The 19,339-nt window shown below is 32.4% G+C and overlaps 4 protein-coding genes across 4 annotated transcripts; 1 reads left to right on the top strand and 3 right to left on the bottom strand.

The window, feature by feature from the left end:
* Positions 1–100: 100 nt before the first annotated feature.
* On the bottom strand, positions 101–3,817 carry LOC106100605 (anaphase-promoting complex subunit 4). The gene is made up of 7 exons (XM_013279528.1): positions 3,729–3,817; positions 2,992–3,297; positions 2,802–2,905; positions 2,525–2,716; positions 1,695–2,235; positions 1,422–1,621; positions 101–1,345 (listed from the first exon to the last, which is right to left on the bottom strand). Exons 2-7 carry the CDS (start codon positions 3,098–3,100, stop codon positions 128–130), a joined length of 2,364 nt encoding a protein of 787 aa, XP_013134982.1. The 5' UTR covers positions 3,101–3,297; positions 3,729–3,817; the 3' UTR covers positions 101–127.
* Positions 3,818–3,881: 64 nt separating this feature from the next.
* On the bottom strand, positions 3,882–5,629 carry LOC106100609 (RWD domain-containing protein 2A). The gene has a single exon (XM_013279531.1). The coding sequence runs from the start codon at positions 5,373–5,375 to the stop codon at positions 4,530–4,532; it is 846 nt and encodes a 281-aa protein (XP_013134985.1). The 5' UTR covers positions 5,376–5,629; the 3' UTR covers positions 3,882–4,529.
* Positions 5,630–5,762: 133 nt separating this feature from the next.
* LOC106100606 (COP9 signalosome complex subunit 3) lies at positions 5,763–10,415 on the top strand. Its single transcript, XM_013279529.1, has 9 exons — positions 5,763–5,924; positions 6,051–6,205; positions 6,765–6,861; positions 7,477–7,694; positions 7,955–8,152; positions 8,274–8,426; positions 8,713–8,844; positions 9,407–9,589; positions 10,277–10,415. The coding sequence occupies exons 1-9, from the start codon at positions 5,870–5,872 to the stop codon at positions 10,355–10,357; spliced, it is 1,272 nt and encodes a 423-aa protein (XP_013134983.1). The 5' UTR covers positions 5,763–5,869; the 3' UTR covers positions 10,358–10,415.
* LOC106100607 (uroporphyrinogen decarboxylase) lies at positions 10,348–13,336 on the bottom strand. Its single transcript, XM_013279530.1, has 7 exons — positions 13,159–13,336; positions 12,730–13,017; positions 12,487–12,645; positions 12,181–12,324; positions 11,474–11,629; positions 11,071–11,238; positions 10,348–10,626 (listed from the first exon to the last, which is right to left on the bottom strand). Exons 1-7 carry the CDS (start codon positions 13,174–13,176, stop codon positions 10,483–10,485), a joined length of 1,077 nt encoding a protein of 358 aa, XP_013134984.1. The 5' UTR covers positions 13,177–13,336; the 3' UTR covers positions 10,348–10,482.
* Positions 13,337–19,339: the final 6,003 nt, after the last annotated feature.

The raw sequence follows: 19,339 nt of genomic DNA, 5'->3' as shown, positions 1-19,339 counted from the left end.
AAAATTACATTAATAATTATGTAAGTAAACCAATATGTTTCATGTATGGTTTAATACTATTTTTTAGTTACTTAGGTTTTGAAATAAAATATTTAATATGTATAGTTAAGCTTTTATTACTTAATAATTAATTAAAATCATCTGTAGAAGCATCATGTTTTGTAGGTGTTTGTTGATCACCTGTGTGACTAGACTGCGGAGTAGCATCTAACGTTTCATCCTCTTCATCATCACCATTTACTTCCATTTCGAAAACTCTCACTTTCCTATGACTTTTCGATAGCACCACAGATACCTTACGACCACCGGATACAGCTATTCTAAAACCATCCATTTTTTCAAGTATCTTATAAACACTTTGATCTAAAAATGACGAAATATCTTTTTCATTTGTTTTCTCATTAAAAACACAAGTCTTAGATTTTATGCTCAAATCATTAGCGTTTTCTAAAACAATCTTTACTGGCAATTGAATAAAAATAGAGTTTTCTTCATGGCTTGGATGCCTTACAAGTACAGAAAGGTAGTCTGCTGAATAAAATTGCAGATCCATTATTTCCATAGACTCATCCTCTATATGGCTTTGGTTTGCTTCTTGCAATAAACTTGATGAAAAGTGATATTTTGTTGCAACTGCCGAACATGACTTTTCATTAATTTGAATTGACATAAAACATAACTTATCAGGTGCATTCCTCTGGTCTACTAAACCCATCACAAATCTATCTTGATTTGAATCATAGGTCTGTGAGATTCTTAAGGTTTTTTCTGGATTTGATGAAATACCTCGATTTTCATAGCATTTTGTATTATAAATGACGGAAAAATGTTTGCCTATATTTTTTCCAGTAACATCAAACACTTGATTAATTGCATCCTTCAAGTATTTTTGTTGTTGAACCAAAGAAAATTTTCTAAATTCAGTCATTGAGAATATCGTATCACTGTCATTCACCAAACACGAATTATCTTTAAGGAACTTATGCCATGGGTTATCTTCATCATCAGGAAGAATTGTTAAATCTTGATCTTGTAAATACTGTCCTAATCTTTCTAGATTAAATTTCACAGGTTTCTCTGATGTACCGTCACCTTCAGTCTGTACATTATCGAAATTGTATAAAAGCTCAGCTATATGAGTGAATTCTTGTTGAGTCATTTTGACAATCTCACAAGGTGTCTGTTCATCAAGTAAACGGATTATAACTACAAATAGCCATCGAAAGAATGCCTTGTAGTTCCGCATTGACACATCAATGACTTGCTGTAATTCTAGGCATTTGTTTAAAAATGCACAACATGCTCTGATTGATCGAGTAACAGTGGTCTCATCCAAACCGAGAATCTAAAAGAAATTACACATTAAATAAAATCTCAAAACCATTCATAATTTTTTAAATAAAAAGAACATTTATTATTACCTTAAATCTATCTGGTATTCTAGTAAGTCCTCTTATATCTGAGAGGTAATAAGATAAATTGTGTCCAACAATATTTAGCTGTTTAAGAACAAGCTTTTGTATGGTAGAGTAACTTAATTCCACTGAACTGCCAAACTTTTTTAAACCTTTTGATGTCAACTCTTGAAGTAAGAACAGTTCAAGTTCATCGGAGGGTACACCTAAAATTTGATATTAAAAAATAAATTATTAATAATAATAACTCCAAAATAAAACCTGTTGTTAAAAACATACCTAACATAAGTAATTCCAATAGATCAGCTGAAACTCCCCCTTTAGGAACTGATGAAGCGTAATGAGCCATCTTTGAATCCATTTCAAGTAAAATATGTTCCCAAGCTTCAGTTATTGAAATCATTGTTTGATCAAGGTGTGACAATAATTGAACAATTTGACAATGTTTATTTGCCACCACAAACAATTCTTCAGAATATGCTGACAATACACTTGTATTTATTACTGACATGTATACATTTTTGGTGACCTTGTCTAAATAAAGAACCTGCATGACACTAAAATCATGAGACAAGTTGATGTCTAGAATTTTATATTCTCCACATTCATCATTAACTAATTCTGCCAAAAGTATAGTGCCATATGGATATCGACCAAATATGCTCATGTAAATATTCCCATTGCCATATCCAATCAGTAACATGCTCAACTGTGATGGTTCTGGTATTTCTTTATATGATTTAACTGTATCATCAGAAACTTGATTTTTATATGAAGTGCTTGGAGAAGGTGGTTTTCTCAAGAATATAGTTGCATCATCCTGGAAATTTAAATAGTTACAAAGGTTAATAGGACATCATTATTATACTGTGACAACACTAATAGCCAAATACTAAAATGTTACTGCTTACTAATATAAATGCAAAAATTTAGTTGGGTAAATGGATTGAAGTTTGGTAGAAGATATCTCCCAAATGGCTGAACAGATCTGAAAAGACTGAGGTTGCTGATCATTAGACATCTTTCTATTCATCAACACAGTTGTTAATTATCCAATAATACTTCTTACTTACTTATACTTCTATAAAGTTTGCCAAAGTTAAACTTACATAAACATTGTATTCTGTTGCACTCTCTAACACTCCAGCTTTAACAGCCCAAGTGATGCAAGAAATGCCTACAGGCTTACAATCATATGGGTCTTCTGGATTTTCAGCACTAAAATCATATTTGTCTAAAATCTCTTTGTCCTCAATATCAACAACATAGACAATACCAAAACTGTAACCAATTGCCAATGCCTGAAAGAAAACAGGAAAATAAAAAACAATTATTATTTACCACAGCGAATTATTAAAATTAAGAAATGACCAATGAACTTTATACCTTGCCATCAGGTCTCCATGCAATACTCTGTACGGTTACATTTTCTTTTGGGGCAGGTAAACTCCACACTTTTTGCCAATGTAATCTATGTACTTGAACTTCACCTAAAATATCAGATATGTATGTCAAATATAGAAAATTTCACGAACATCTTATGGTTTTAATTGTTTATAATTTGTTTTGCTTTTACCTTTGAAATTGCTAATAGCTACTAAATCCAGCCGGTTACTCCAAACCATTAAATCTACCTGATAAGTTACATGTCGTTCTTCTACTTGTCTCATTGCACAATTAAACATTTTTTGTTTATATCTAAATATAACAATATAGTATTTCGTTTGTCTCCAGAGCAAAATTTAAAAATGTAACGAGCAATAATTTGAGTTGTTTAGCTCGACATTGACATGTTTTTTATCAGCTGTCATTTATTTTTCTTTTGTCATTTGCGCTCGGTGTTGCCTGTACTTGATAGTTGAATAAGAAATCCGTTACAAATCTGCAACACATTGTAACGATTTTCAAAACGCCTTCCCTTTAAAAACTGCGTTGATAACTTGCGTACTTAAAAAACGTTATTATGTTGGAGAGATGTTGCTAATTATCGTTTTTTTTTTCTGATCCATTCCACCCTTGTTCACCATCATCATCATCATCCACTTACCCTTATCCCTTATGGAGGGTCGGCACAGTATGTGCTGCTCTTCCATACATCTCTATCAGCCGTCATGTCTGAATCCACTCCTTTCCTAAGCATATCCTCTTTCACACAATCCATCCATATGTTCACCGTTAAGAATATTTTTTAACGCGTTTTAAGAAGAATCAAATATCTTTAAGCTTTAATTTCATACAGCAGACAAGATAAAAAAAAAAACTATTAACCTTGCTATAACATATAAAAACTGTGAAATCACCATTTAAACTTACTTTCAAATACTTTGATTTGTTAGTAGTGTAGTTCTATGTAAATCTTAACCTTAGGAGTATTTCCTCTCATAGAAATATAAAACATTTTTCACTGGATTAAAAAAGTTTAAAATTACAAAGATCTTGTAGAGGGTATAAACATTAACAGATATAAAAACCTTAACCCAATAGTATATTCAATGACTATACTAGACCTTACATTAGGTAAAGACTACATATTGATAGCAATTGATTTCTTTTTACAATTAATGATCTAACAAATCATTCTTATGTTTTATTTACATTGATACAACTGTTGTCATCACAAAACATTGGCCAACCTGGTTGGGTAGTCCATTTAGATTTTGGTTATCTAATATTCTTCAATTCTTCCAAAGGGCCTATTAAAAAAAATAATAACCATTGCCAAGCAACTACCAAGTCAGGCAGGCCTATTTTATTAGTTAGCAAATGTTGCCTCATGTAAAAATGTGTGAAGTAAAAAAACATTTCTTCCCATTTTATAACGGGAGATACCAAACAAACACTAGGAAATATGCACTAAATGTTAAATTTAAATATTTTAATAAAATCGTACATGTTCAATAGAGCCTCACTATTTCAACAGTTAAGTAGTACTATTTTCACAACACTTACACATTTTAAAGTTAGGCCGTAGTCCAAGTCAGTGGCACATAATAGCTAAATTAATTTTATTCCAAAATATTAATAATTTAAAAGCATAAAAACAATTTTTAATCCTAACAAAAGATTAAAGAATTACTTGAGCTTACGCTTTCGCGCTTTGCATCATTTACAATGCTATATACCTAAAAATTCACCAAACTCCTGACTAAGATTATGCTCTTCAAGAAATTTAGAAAATGCAGTTTTACTGTTAGATAAGTGAGTTTGAAAACTAACTTCCTGAAAGTCCTTAAATTGTTGTTGTTTCTCTTTTTCCTTTATGTCAAAAACTTCAGATTTCCTTATAGATATTTTTTTCCAATTCAATGCCTTTATTTCTCTCCACCATTCTGAACAGTCTTTATCAATTCCTTCAATACATATAATGCCAGGTTTTCCAGGTAAACAAAATCCAGTCAGATTTAGTTCTTTACACTTATCAATAATTTGCTCTCTTTTATATTTACTGTAGATGTGATGTGAAAAAATCCATAGCCTCACAAAAGTGATATCTTTATTATTCAAAACAGTCTGTGTGGGTTTGGGCACATTTTGAGCTATCATTTTAAAATTTTCAATATTTTCTTGTAGCCATGAAATGGCTGTATATAAGCATACTTCATTCTCATGAGATATTTTAATGTATGTTGATAGCTCTGAATTTAAATTAGTTTCTTGTTGTCTATCTAACTGGTTACACCTTACATATACATCTGGCTCTTCTTCTGGGTAAAGTGTTGGTAAGTTAACATATATCTCTAGTTTAAAACCATTAAGATGAATTTTCAAAATGAAATCAAGATGGTTAGGAACATTAAAACTTTCATTTTCCACAAAATGTTTGATGTCTTCGAGCACACTGTTATCAGTTATGATAATTTCATTCTGATTGGGATACATAGATTTTAATAATTCCAATTCACTTAATTGTTTGTTTAAATTAATGATTAACATATCTTTTACTGATTGATCAGACTCCATATTTCCAATTGATAAACTTGATAGTAAAACATGTATTTCCACTTCTTAAAAAGAGTTCAAAGCAAACATATGGCTTTTATTGTAATTTGTAAACACACAATAAATGACAATTGACATGACAAGTAAATACTATAAGATAGCCTGTGCCTCTTTTTCCAGACCTTTTCCCCTTTTCCCGGTATTTTTCTTCAATTATTTCCATACCAAAATCGTTAAATTTATGATCTAAAAAAGATTAATACGTCTAGTTTATTAAGTCCCCTATTGCACGAACTAAATGATATATTAGAAATCTTTGAGGTTTTAAAAATCCTTCCATGAGTTCCGTCCGCAGTTTTCATAAACTATGGAAAGGAAATGTCATTGATTGTCAATGTCAAATGCCAACAAATCTCTGAATTTGCTTGCTGTTGTAAATTAGAATTAGAATATTGAAATAAAATTCTAAAGAAGGACTTTACCTGTTATTACCGTAGTAATAAAATCTGGGTATTATGGCTTCGCCCCTGGAGCAATTTGTTAATAATGTTAGAACATCATCAGCTGCAGGTGAGTTAAATACTTTTGTACTATTGTTATACCGGTTTGTAGTTTATATTTCTTTTTGATGGTTACTTGTATTTTCGATGTGATTTATATTAGTCTAAGTGAGGTTTAAAATCGAAATGTTTGTAGGTCATTTTAGAGATCTCCTAGAATTAATAGGAAAGTCAGATGAAGTCCTACAAAGGAATGCAGCTCACCTTAACACAGTGTTGGAGACCCTTAACGTTCAGCAGCATTCTCTTGGTGTGTTGGCTGTTCTTGTCGCTAAATATTCCAATCCACAGGTTAGTAGTGTGTTTGATGAACTTTATTGTATGTGATGAAAATTATCGAAATACAAGACTCTGTCCGCATGGAATTCAAAAAACAAAAAAAGTAGCCTATGTGTTCTTTCCGACTATCACCTACATTCATGCCAAATTTTTTGAGATCCGTTTAGTGGTTTAGGCCACAAACTCTAACAAACATCCATCCATCCATCTAAACTTACGCATTTATAATATTAGTAAGATATCTATACTAGCTTTCGCGCGTGACTTCGTTTGCGTGGATTTGAAACATCAAAAGTAAATAGCCTAGGTGTTCTTCTACACTATTCTATTCTACTATACATCAATACCAAAGTTCATTAAAATTCATTCAGACATTTAGGCTACAAACTCTAACAAACATCAATCCATCTAAACTTTCACATTTATAATATTAAATATAAATATGAAAAGTATGATGTATGTAATAAGCTGATTTGACAAGATGAAAACTATGTTAATACATAATTTAAATTGCTGTTAATTTCGATTTAACTATTGAAGATATATAAAAATTTAAATTTTTTATTTCTAGGGAACAAATGAAGTGGATAAAACAAATATGTACTCAAAGATTCATGACTTTATTACAAATTGTAACGGTGAACAAGTACGCTTAGCGCCTGATTTGTGTAAGTTTTATTTTATGCTAAAAACAAAAAATCACTCTTAATCAGATTAAAAATAAGTCCCAAAAATATGTTCATAGCATTCTTGTAATAATACTGCAGTATGTTCATATAAAAAAGTCTGTCCTTTTTTAACTCTTCACAGTTATTTTTTAAAACATTTTATAATAGCTGTTGCACCCAACTTGTCTGTGTGAAATTAAAAAAAATTTTAAAAACTAGCTTTCGCCCACGACTCCGTCTTTCGGAATTAAAAAAACAATTTCCTATGTGTTCTTCCAGATTATTCTCTATATCTATGCCAAATTTCACCGAACTCCATCCAGCCATCTAGATTACAAACTCTAACAAACATCCATCCATCCATCTAAACTTTCGCATTTATATTAGTATGATATAGCCTGTGTTACTCGCCGATAACATAGCTTTTTAATGGTAAATAGCTTCAGTATTATTTGATTTACTTCAATACATACAAAAATATAAATCTATCCTTTTTATAATACTAGTATAAACTAGAATAGATAGAGCCCATGGGACTTACAAGACAATGTAGTATTTTAATAGAGAAAGAATCAACATCAATCTAGTAGTTTTTGAGTTAAATTAAAATTCCAGATGCGGAGCTGTGCCATCAACTAACAAAACATCTTATTGAAATTAAACAGCCAATTAGGGGTATAGAATTATTGAAAAAGGCCATCAAGAAAATACAGATGTTTGATTCTCAATTAACTTCAGTGCATGCGGATCTGTGCAAATTGTGCCTGTTGTCTAAATGCATGAAGCCAGCTCTTGAATTTCTAGAAACTGATATTACAGGAATCGGATCAGAGGTGAGCATAAAAATTTTATCTCAATCAACTAAGGTAAGGTACACATTTAAATTAAATTTTATCAATATCAAGTGACTGTTGGTCACATTTTAAGATATAAAGAAACAATAAATATTGAGAATTTAACGTAGTCTTCCTCTCTCTCTCTCTCTCCTTATTTTAATGAAGAAGTGTGCTGCTTTATTTCCATGATTTCGAATCATTAAACAATAGCATATATTTAAATGCATATTGTGACAAATATTTGAAATTTCTTTCAGCTCGGCGGTAACAATGATTCAAAGCATTTTCTGCTTTATTATTACTATGGAGGTATGATCTATGCTGCAATGAAGAATTATGACCGTGCTTTGTACTTCTTTGAAGTAGTTGTTACAGTTCCTGCGTTAGTTGTTTCACATATAATGCTTGAGGCATACAAGAAGTACATTTTAATCTCATTGATTTTACATGGAAAGGTAATTAAATATTTATAATTTTATGCGGATGAAGTCTCACAAGAATAGCTAGTATCTTATAAAAGTAAATTTTCGTTTTTATTATTTCAATAATGTTACTTATCATTTACATTATTTTCAGATGCTGACAATGCCTAAATATACATCCCAAGTTGTGTGTAGATTCCTGAAGCCGCTGTCAGTGGCATATCATGAACTGTCCACCAGCGAACATGCCGCAGTAAAACACAGGGAGACATTCGTACGAGATAAGAATATGGGTTTAGTTAATCAGGTAAGTACAATGTAAATCTACTCTATGTAAATACTACAAAAAAAAATTGTATGAACTTCCTTTTTCAATATATTGTGGTCTACTATAGCTATTGACCCTGATTGTAGTTTTTTTTTTATTTTTAACAGCTATTTTTGATATTTTGAATTCCCACGTACGAAAAAAACCGCTTAGAACGTCTCTCGTTCAATCTTCTTTGACCGGGTATTTTATTTAAGGTTAGGAATTTTATTAGCAAGCATTCAATGTAACGGAAATTAAAAAAAGTTTGTTTTTTCCTTTCCAGGTGCTAAACTCAATGTATAAGAAAAACATACAAAGACTGACTAAAACTTTCTTAACATTATCCCTAAGCGATGTCGCGTCCCGCGTACAGCTGACTGGGCCTGCGCAGGCCGAGTCTTATATACTGAACATGGTAAGTACTTACTATTTGTCACATTTTAAGAAAACTAATTATTACACACTACACAAACAAGGAACACATACTAGCTTTTGCCTGCAACTTCTTCTGAGGGATTTAAAATCGTTATTGTTTTTTATTTTTAAAATTATGTATACTAAACCAGCAGTTGCTTGCGTCCGAGTGATATCCAGAAATAATAAAAGCCATATTACTTACTGAAAAGAAAGTTCTTAAATGGTGAAAAAAATTTGGAAATCTGCATAGAAATTTTTAAATTCTAATACAAAAACACGAATCTTTTCTCTTTATGATAGTACTGGCTTTCGTCCGCGTGAAATAATAAAAAAAAGTGAGTAGCCTATGTGTTCTTCTAGATTATCCTCTATATCACCAAATTTCTAGATCCTCTCACCCGTGAAAGCTACAAACTCTAACAAACATCCATCCATGTAAACTTTCGCATTTTTAATATTAGTATGATATATATAGATAAGAATTGCAATTAATTACTTGTGTACTTCGTAGTGAGTGTAAATGTATATTGTTACTGTTATTGTTATTAATGTGAGTGTAGATAGAGGAGGGCGAGATCTACGCGATGGTGAACCAGAAGGACGGCATGGTGGTGTTCCTGGAGAGCCCGGAGAAGTTCGCGTCGCCGCAGACGCTGTGCGTGCTGGAGCAGCAGATGGCGGCCTGCACCAAGCTGCACCACTACATACAGGAGATGGACCAGCAGATACAAGTCAACCCTCAGGTACAAACGCCAATAGCCTAATAGTTTCAGGTACGGACTACTGAACTTCCGGTCGAGGGTTCGAATTACATAAGCCTTGAGCTTATTTGGAGTGGTTAAAGGAAATATTAGTAAATTAATAAAAACCTACTATTTTATTATTTAAAAAAATTACATTCATCGCAACTACCAAATACTGAAACTTCAAATGAACTTCAAACTGAAATTCACTGAAAAAATTACTTATACATTTTACGTTATAAATTGTGGTGTGGTAATGACCAATTTACAATCTATGCCTATTATTAAGAAAGATTTTTTATGTATGGATGTAACTCAAACACTACTGGGCCGATTAAAAAAAAATCTTTCACCATTAAAAAGCTATGTTGTTAGTAACATAGGATATGATTTTTCATTATTTTTTAATTGCCTGGGCGGGCAGCAAATCTTAAATATTTTTTAAAGAAACAAACTCTTTACTATGAAAATAAATTGACTACCGCATAGACTACCACACTCAATGAAGTGGTTCTCGTTATTTTCTTCATACTACGTCTACGCTAAGGTCCTCCCTTAGTGATTCAACTTTGGAGGGATTAGGATTATTGACAGCTGCACTAAATACAAGAAACTTAAACTTAACAATTGTTTTAAGTAATGAATAGTTAATCGCATATTATGAAAATGAATATTTTGTCTTTCTAGTACGTAAAGAAGTCAGCAGGGAGTCACGACGAAGACATGCCAGCGACAAGCCAGAATTCAAAAACAACATATTCAATGTAAATAACAATATATTTCCAAAACAAGTGTAACAATTTAGTACATTAAAGCATCTCATATATATTAGCATTTTAATTTAAAAACATAAAAAAAAACAATCCCATTCCCATTTTTTAAAGAGACTTCTATTAGAGTGCTTCATGAACAGCCTCAGTGAATGCAGACATACTCTCCAACGGCGTTTGTGGTGTTATCCCGTGACCTAAATTAGCAATATATCTTAGTTTTCCGAACTTTTGGACCATATCTATTGTCATCTTCTTAATTTCATCCTGAAGGAAAAAAAAACAAGTAAAAACCTCATTTTTGGAAGTCAGTTAACAATATATAAAGTCAGTGACTTTGTAGGAGTTAAAAACTTAATGGGTAGTTTGTATTCTTAGAGACTGTTCTACATCTGTGACAAATTTCATTAAGATTTGTTTAGCTGTTTCAGAGATACCTTTTAACAAACAACCATCCATCCATGTATATAAACATTCACATTTATATTACTAGAAAGATTAGTATTTTAGTCGCTTTGTCTGGGTACTGTCAATATGATTACTTTTTTTTTAAATCTTAATGTTATCCCTACTCAAAGATAAAAATGAGTATAAAACGTAATTTCTCTTTTGTATTCTGTAATAATTTATAAACAAAGTTTTCATTTAAATTTTTAAGCAGTGCAATATGATGACTTTAAGATATAACTATCATTTCAAAATTAAACTTACTGGAGATTTGTATAGGTCTTGTGGGTCTAGATTTCCTTGCAGTGTGATATTGTCACCTACTGTTTTCCTGGCCTCCACAGGGTCCACCGTCCAGTCTAGACCAATTGTTTCATATCCTAATGTTGCTTGGATGTCTAAAGAATGTCCTCCGCCTTTTGCAAACACTGTCTGTAAAATAAATTGCATTACATTTAATATGATAAAATTAACAAAAATCTTATGTTAAATGATAATGAAAGTTGCTGAAATATGAAATAAATTACTAGCAATTTTGAAAAATTGCATCTTTTACAAGTCGCCATACTTGCGTCCTTAACAAGTTGTATTGTTCAAGTTGTAATTTTGGAATTAAATAAATATTATTATTATCTTTTAAAGCAAAAGTTAATTTTTCTAATATTACCATAGGAACTTGTTCCAATTGTTTCTGTTCAAGTTTTTGTTGAACTCCGCTCCTTATATCTTTTAAGTAAGGAGCTGAAACTTCTGCAAACTGTTCCCTTGTCAGATGGTCCGCGCTTGATTCAAATACTTGTAGTAACTGAGCTCCACTTTCTACCTTTAAAATATAAAAGTTTACTAAAGAATACATATATCCTGCTTCAAATGCTTAGGTCTGACAGATTTAAATGAACAATTTGGCTATTCAGTTAAAACTGTCAGAACTGTGCATATGTAATTGGTATTAGGATTGTACAAGTAGGGAATATTTTATGATAAATGCTGATGCATATTTGTGTACTAAGCAGATTTTTTTTCTTGGCCCATATTTGGAATATTTTCATTATAAGTTAATTCTATATGACACATTTAACATTTTTTTGGTCTACTTTTTTAAAGATTTTGTAGCCTTCATTTAAAAAACACGGAAGAATAACATGTTTACAAGATATCTGGTTACTAAAATAATCAGTTAATGTTAACAAAGGTTATCTGTTCTCATGCAGTTGTACTAATTTAAATGTATGCCTTTAAAGTTTTGAAACATCTAAGAATATTTACAAAATCAATACAGCTTCAAATTTTTAACACATTAAAAACCACTTACTTGTTTTTCAAGTAAAATTTTATACAAAAAATGTAAGAATGAAATGTATTAAAGCTTATTACCTGCATAACTAAATAATCAATTATAACTCTTGTCAGCAAACTAAGCAGTTTGTGAACATCTTTTGGATATTTTTCAAGCCATTCTTTGGTCTTAGACATTGTTTTACTTCCACCACCTTCTATCATGTATCCCATTAGTGTGAACTGAAAAATAATAAATATTAAATCACTTCCTTATACTCTTGCATCTAAATGTGTTCAATAAAAAGATACAGTGAACTTATAAGTCTTTGCAATGATAGAGAAGCAAGCATAAGTAAAAAGTTTAATTTCTCTCTCCTTTTAATCAATTAACAAATAACATACAGGTGCTCCAGTAAATCCAATCAAAGGCACTTTGCCTTCTATTTTATGTCTTGTTAATGTTATCGCATCTCCAACATATGTTAGTCTGGAGACAGCCCCATCCTCTTGCAATTGATCTATTTCACTTGGACTTTGCAGGGGGCTCGGGAACACTGGACCCTGTGATTGAAAAGTTACATTGCAGTAATGAAAATTAAAAAAAAATGAACATGTTCTCAAAAATATACTTAATGATTTGCTTACCTTACCAGGATGCATTTCTACAGTCATACCAAGAGCTTGAGGGATAACAAGTATGTCACTAAATATAATTGATGCATCCAAATGTTCATAGCGTCTTAAAGGCTGGAGTGTAACTTCACATGCCAGTTCAGGAGTCCGACATACAGTAAAGAAGTCATGTTGTGCTCTAACCGCCTGGAATTCCGGCAGGTAGCGGCCTGCCTGACGCATCACCCATACCGGTACTTTATCTACTTCCTTGCCTGTAGCTGCTCTTAATAATCTATCATTTTTTAATGCAGGAAAGTCCTAAAAAAGTAGAAAATTTTTACAATAGCGCTGGACAAATACATTAAAGTTAAGTCTCATTTCATAAGTAAAGTAAAACATATTTAATTTTATTTAAGACATCAGAAATTTAATATTTAACGCGAAAACTTGTGAACTTACCTTATTTGAATAAACCATTTTAGAAATCGAGTTTTTTAAGTACCAGTTGACTCGTAAATATATGTTAAAAGTCTTCCCCGTAAATAGTTATCAAACTGTTATCACTTTCGCCGGTAATTAAAACTCATTTAAACGAAAAATTCATTCAATTTGTCTAATCATGTCATTTTGACGTTTTGGTAGACGATTGGTGTTTCCACATGAGGAAAACTAATTTTCCCAGATTTAAAACTTCCTGTATCTACTTAATTTTACTATGAAAAAAGAAGAAAACTCTTTGTAAAGAAACAGCGAAGAAATATTAATATTAATTCAGTTTCAAATTGTTAGAAGTAATGAATTAAGAAAACTGACTTCTGTGATGAATTTGTTTTGCGTTCGTGTCATGGATTGTCTAGATTTTCCCTCAAATTTTGTAAAAACAAAAAATCTGGAAACACTTCATTAGTGAATGTCATGTTGTTAAGGTATTGCCAGTGACTATATTTCTCTGGTCTAAAAACTTTGTTTTCAATTTAAGGCACGAGATGTCATGATTTCAATGTTCATGATTTTTAGGTGGTAGACAAACATTAAACCAAATCTCTAATATAGAATAGAAACTGTATATTTATTGCACATTACATTGTATATTTGGTATGTAAAGTATTTATTTTTTTCCCTTATATCTTAACTTTGTTTGCGACTTATTCTGTACTTTGCCTTTGCTATTTTTTAATATTTAATTTAGCTACATTCCTAGATTTGTTTTTTTCCGCACTAACGAAGTCGCGAGCAAAACCTAGTAAGAAATAAAACGAAGGGAGTTTAATGTCGCACAAACCTTCACAACGTTTCTTATCACACGTAGGTACTAAGTAGGAACTCATTTAAGCGATCTTGGTTAATAAGGTAAAAGTTGTGCGGTTTCGGCGATACCACCTACTTTATAGGATTATATTTTATTTTTTCTCTACCATATAAGGCCCACTGCTGGGCATAACCCTTCCCCAAAGATCACCAAGATGATTAGTCCTGTGCCTCTCGCTTCAAGGATAAATTTTATTTGGATGCAAAGGACAAGCGATGTTAACATTAGTACTCATACATCATATTGCTTACCCAAAAACTGATTTAGATTACATTATACAAATACATTTGAATGTTACAGTAATTTTAGAAATAATCAAATTTACATGCATGGGTCCACTACATCAGGTCTCGAGTGGTTCAAAGTTAATCCAATAAAAGGATAAAAAGTAGATAGGGTCGTTAAATATACAAAGTTTGCGAGTGGAGCGTTCGTATCTACCTGCCGTCGCATTTCTATCAAAACGTAAAAAAATCGAATGAGAGGGGTCCGCCATACTTTTTGTTAACGTTCGCAGCGACACAAGACGACCTTTCACTGCGATGTATTTTTTGTGTCTCAAACCTTTATCCCGGTCTCCTAATAAACTTTATTCGCTTCGAATGAACAGTGATGTAGCTATTTTGTTAGTTATGACTTGCGCTTGTTTTTCTCCATCGATCTATAGATTTGCTTCGCTCCAAGTCGATTTTCGATTTCATACAGATATTGACTTTTTTACCGGAATATTATTCTATTCTGTTTGAATGTTTCGCTTGTCTGTATAATATAGGTAATCTAACTTAAGACAGATTTTTACCTAGGCACGGAATGCTTTACTAGTTTATTAGAGCAATTTAAGATCATAAGGTGAACACATTTATAGGTCAGTTGCAATTCGAAAATGTTATTGGTAGGTTGTAATAGGTTAGAAATTAGAATTGTTTTTCTCTTGTCTTTCCTTAGAATCTAGACTAGACCATGTTCATGACTACTAAATAAATTCATAAAAGTGTAGCTTCAGGAACATTTAAATCGTCTAGTCAAGTTATATATGTACTTAGTTAAATAGAAATGTCCAGAAAGTCGTTGTTTTTGTATGCTGTAAAAAAGTTTGGTACTTTTTAAAGTTTGCGAGATATCAAAACATTTTTTTTACGTCAATTCAAGTCGCAATCCGCAGGTGAGTGGTGACCTGCGGACACAGGTGCCGCTGTGACTTGTGCATTCTTTGTGCTGCGGTGAGATCCCATACACCCTATTCATCATACACACAACGCAACAAATGCCATAATCTCGCCGATTTATACCTGGTACATTGGAAAATCGGATTGTAACTTATAACAAGACATGGAAGCAAATCAACATTTATGATGAATTTACGGAAGCACAAACAAAAGAGCTTTGTTTTTTCTTGGGTACCATGAACTGTAAGAGATCTCCTTATTACCGCAACCCATACCTAGATATGTAAATAGCTTTATAGGTAAAATATTTCATTTCTCAAGAGTGTTACATTTCAAACGGCAATATAGATGAAATAAAAAATTTGCTGAAGTTTCTCTTCATTGAGTGAAAAACGACAGGCGCATCTTCTATCACACGACATTCTAATACGGCAGTAATATAAAAAAAAGCATTTTAAGAGCTCTCAGTGTCAATGCAATCAGAAATTTGGATACACATACATTCGCTACCTGTTTATTCCTTTTTCCTATGAAAAGTACGTCGAATTACTAACATCAATAAACGCTTATTATCAGGATTGGTAGCTGATGGTTTTTTTTTAATATTTTACATTTGACACCATTATTATTTATTTCTTTCTATAATTAGCTTTCAAAATGTTGTAGCTCCTGGACTATATATTTTCATTTTTTCTAAATCGAGTTAAATTAGTTATGATATATTGCGATCTAACGGTGTTGTGGGAACGTATCTAATGCAATAGATCAAAATGGTAAAAGAAAAGAAGATTACACGCCCTAATTTGGACAGGACCGTTAGCACAAAAAAGTTTCGCATTTTTTATAACACGACGATAATGGACTGCGTTTCTGCGATTTATTTTTTCGTTTAGTTTTTATGCAAACCGATATCGAAGTTCAGTAGGCCCAGCAGGTACGATAAAACCTTGTTCTGATATCTATATTTTAAGAAAAAACATGAAAAAGACCTAGTGATAAGATAGAATGAGAAAAATAAACGTAGGTATAGGTTTATACTGCAAAAAATCTTCAACATATTTTATAATTTTGTTTTAAAGTCTCTTCTAAATACGTTTACAATTCCAAAGCATATTTTGTATTCAAATTCATTCTATTTATGAGTTTAATTTTTATTATGCATTTAAAAAAAATCTACATTTAAATTGTGGGATTTGAAGAGTTTTCAGTATACAATGAACATCACGTAAGGTAATAAAATAAAAAACAAAAGGAAAACTTAAAAATGTTTAATTAAATCCATCCAAGAAAACATGAATGTGCAAAATAGCAGACTCAATGACCTGCGATACATTTCGTGAGATAATACGGTCTGGGGCTAGCGGAGTGTGGTCATGAACACCTTATCAAACCAAAGCACGAACATTTTTATAGTTTTAAAACATATTTTTCCATTTCACACATTATGCCAGCCAGTATTGTATTAAAAATAAATACTTTGACCTTTTTACTGTAGAAAATAGATATGTTTTTTTTATATTAAGAAATGAAGTAAATAATAATAAGGACGAATTCATAAATATGGAACCAATTCTTTAACTATATTCATAAAGTTTAATTAGACTTTTGAATGTTTGTCTTTTTTAACATGTTCTTTTTTTTTACTAATATTCTGTTTTTTGATAAAAAAAAAATTTGCTAAATTGTACACAGATTTTTTTAAATATCGTAACAATTACATACATCGTTACTACAAGTATAAAAATATAAGTTTCCGGAGTTAATGGAAGCAATATCTGGTTGGCAGCAGGAGGAGGAGGAAGGTGCAAGTGAGTGCGGGGCAATAGCGAACAATTGTCACTAATGCAGGCCTCAATTTATTTACGAGACAGCGGCTAGGGGCGCACTGGAACATAGTCGTAAAAGTACGATGGAATAGATAACATTCATTAATATTTTTATATCTTTATTTTAAAAAATTTGACTATCCAAGCTGAAGACTAACATTAATCCACATAACATTGGATTCATCTTATCTAAATAAGCCTTTGTAAGAAATGCACTAAAATATAATGACTCAATAAAATGATAAAGAAGCATTTACATATTTAATTCTGTATAATTATAAAAGGTTATGAAAAGTTCGGTTAATATTGTGATGAAACTAAGCACGTAGTTGCAATCATAGGTTAACTAGTCAAGTCAAATAGAACTTACATTGTACTTGCTAATTAGGAAGTAGTGAAAAAGTTGTGTTCTATAAAACTTGGTAGCCTCGTTGCTATGCATATGGTGGTACGGATCAAAAAGAATTCATTAACATTACAAAAACAGAATAAAGATTACAATAGGCAGTTTAGCGCGTACGTGAACGATTAAGATTCCCAGTGGTTCGGATCAACAGCCTCTGAGACCTTAGGCGAAGGTCGATGGCGGAAGCGAGCGCGGTTTTGAGCGACTCCAAGGTTTTCCCTGTGCGCGCGCAAGAGGAGGACATTGACTCAAGCATTGTAAACAGTTCCTTATCTGAGCTTCGCTGCCTCGCGACGCCAGCGCCCTGACGACTGCACGCAGCTTTTATCTAAAACTAAATTGTTACCAGTTGTCGTCCTTTATAAGGCGTGCATAAGGGTTTGATGACCTTTAGCCTTCAAACACTTCAAGACACTTATAAAACTTTTGTTAAGTTATCCTAAAGTGGTCGGTACTTGCAGAGGGAGGGAGGGTCTCCAGTACATTGTAAGATTTATTTTCACTTAACTATGTCACGGCAGATGATGCAAGGAAACCGATAGGAGTGTACATAAAATCAGTTTGGAGAGATTTCACGCGATCATGTTTTCCAAATTATGGATCAATGCAATACTGCATCGCAAATACGTTAGGTAGGTAGTTACAGGTGGAAGTCTTGTTCGTGAACATGGGCAGTCCTTATTAAAAGGTTAAGATAACAAAAGTGAAAAGCAATAAAGAGTTGGTAAAAAAATTATGTCGCTGCACTTGCCAACCGAAAGGAAGGTCGTTAATTTAAGTAGATTAACGTTTATATAAACGGAAGCATGGTCTTGGCTGATATGATCTCGGCATTGGGCGGGTGTACAGATAACAAACCGCCGGTTGATATGGCCAGTAATTTAGAAAGCAGTTTTTTTTTTTCATCGCAACCAGCTGCCCACCCATCAAATGTGCATTGTGCAGTTGGGGGTTGCTCGAACTTAATTCGTCGAGTCATCATCGTGAAACGTTTTCGTAGGTCAACGATGATTGATCAGTGAATGACTGATCAAAAGATTTGCTATCTAACTTTTTATTGTTTACGCTCTTTCAATAAAAATACTGGTCTTTTTTAAACAGCTGTAGAAAGACCAAGGCCATTCCTAACAAGGAGCTGAAACATCTGCACTTTTCCTATTTGATTCTTATTTGTCTTACCAGCACAGCTTTTTGACGCAATGGTCAGTTGTCGATAATACTAAATTTTTGCTCCTGTGACAACTGAAAATAGTTTAACTTTTTTTAAATAAGTCTGCTTACATTGATAAATAATATGGCTTATTCAATGATTTTGTCAGTAAGCTTCTAGAATTGGCTCGTGTAAAATGCAAATGTTCTTTGTGTGATACCGATTCGTTATTTACCACTATAAAAAATTCGTGAATAATTTCCGATTTTTAAAATGATAATTTGCGATGACCTTTAATTAAAATGAGCACATTAACTTTTTTGCATTTTAATTAAGGTCTTGCGCTAAAAAACTGGCAACAATTGTTGTTTTTTTAATGTGCGTTCTGATTAAAGAGGAAGACACGGTCAGTGAGGGGTTAGGAAGGAGGGGAGGTTCGCGTAGGCGCGGACGCGGAGAGCGGGCCGCGGCATCGCTTCGTTTTTTAAGTTTTTTTGCTGGCCTACCCTTGCCTCGCCGGTTGCTGCGCTCGCAGCTCGCTATGTGTACGATCGTTTTACTTTATTTTCATCTCGAACGCACGACTTGCAGCGCTAGCTTGCAGGTAAATAACGTCCTCCTTTTTCTTATTTGTTTTGCTACGGACGGAATTTTATACGGCCTATTCAGGACTGCCACGATGCCAAGCTTTTATTTTATTGCTGGAACTGGTACTTATATGGTATAATTTAATAAAACCCCAATAATCACAATTTGCAATCAAAACAAAAAGAATCAAATCCA

This window comes from Papilio polytes, unplaced genomic scaffold (genome assembly GCF_000836215.1).
Source record: "Papilio polytes unplaced genomic scaffold, Ppol_1.0 DF824047.1, whole genome shotgun sequence".
Classification (NCBI taxonomy): Eukaryota; Metazoa; Arthropoda; class Insecta; order Lepidoptera; family Papilionidae; genus Papilio; species Papilio polytes.
Note: the sequence above shows the minus strand (reverse complement) of the source record. Positions and strands in the feature narration are given on the sequence as shown.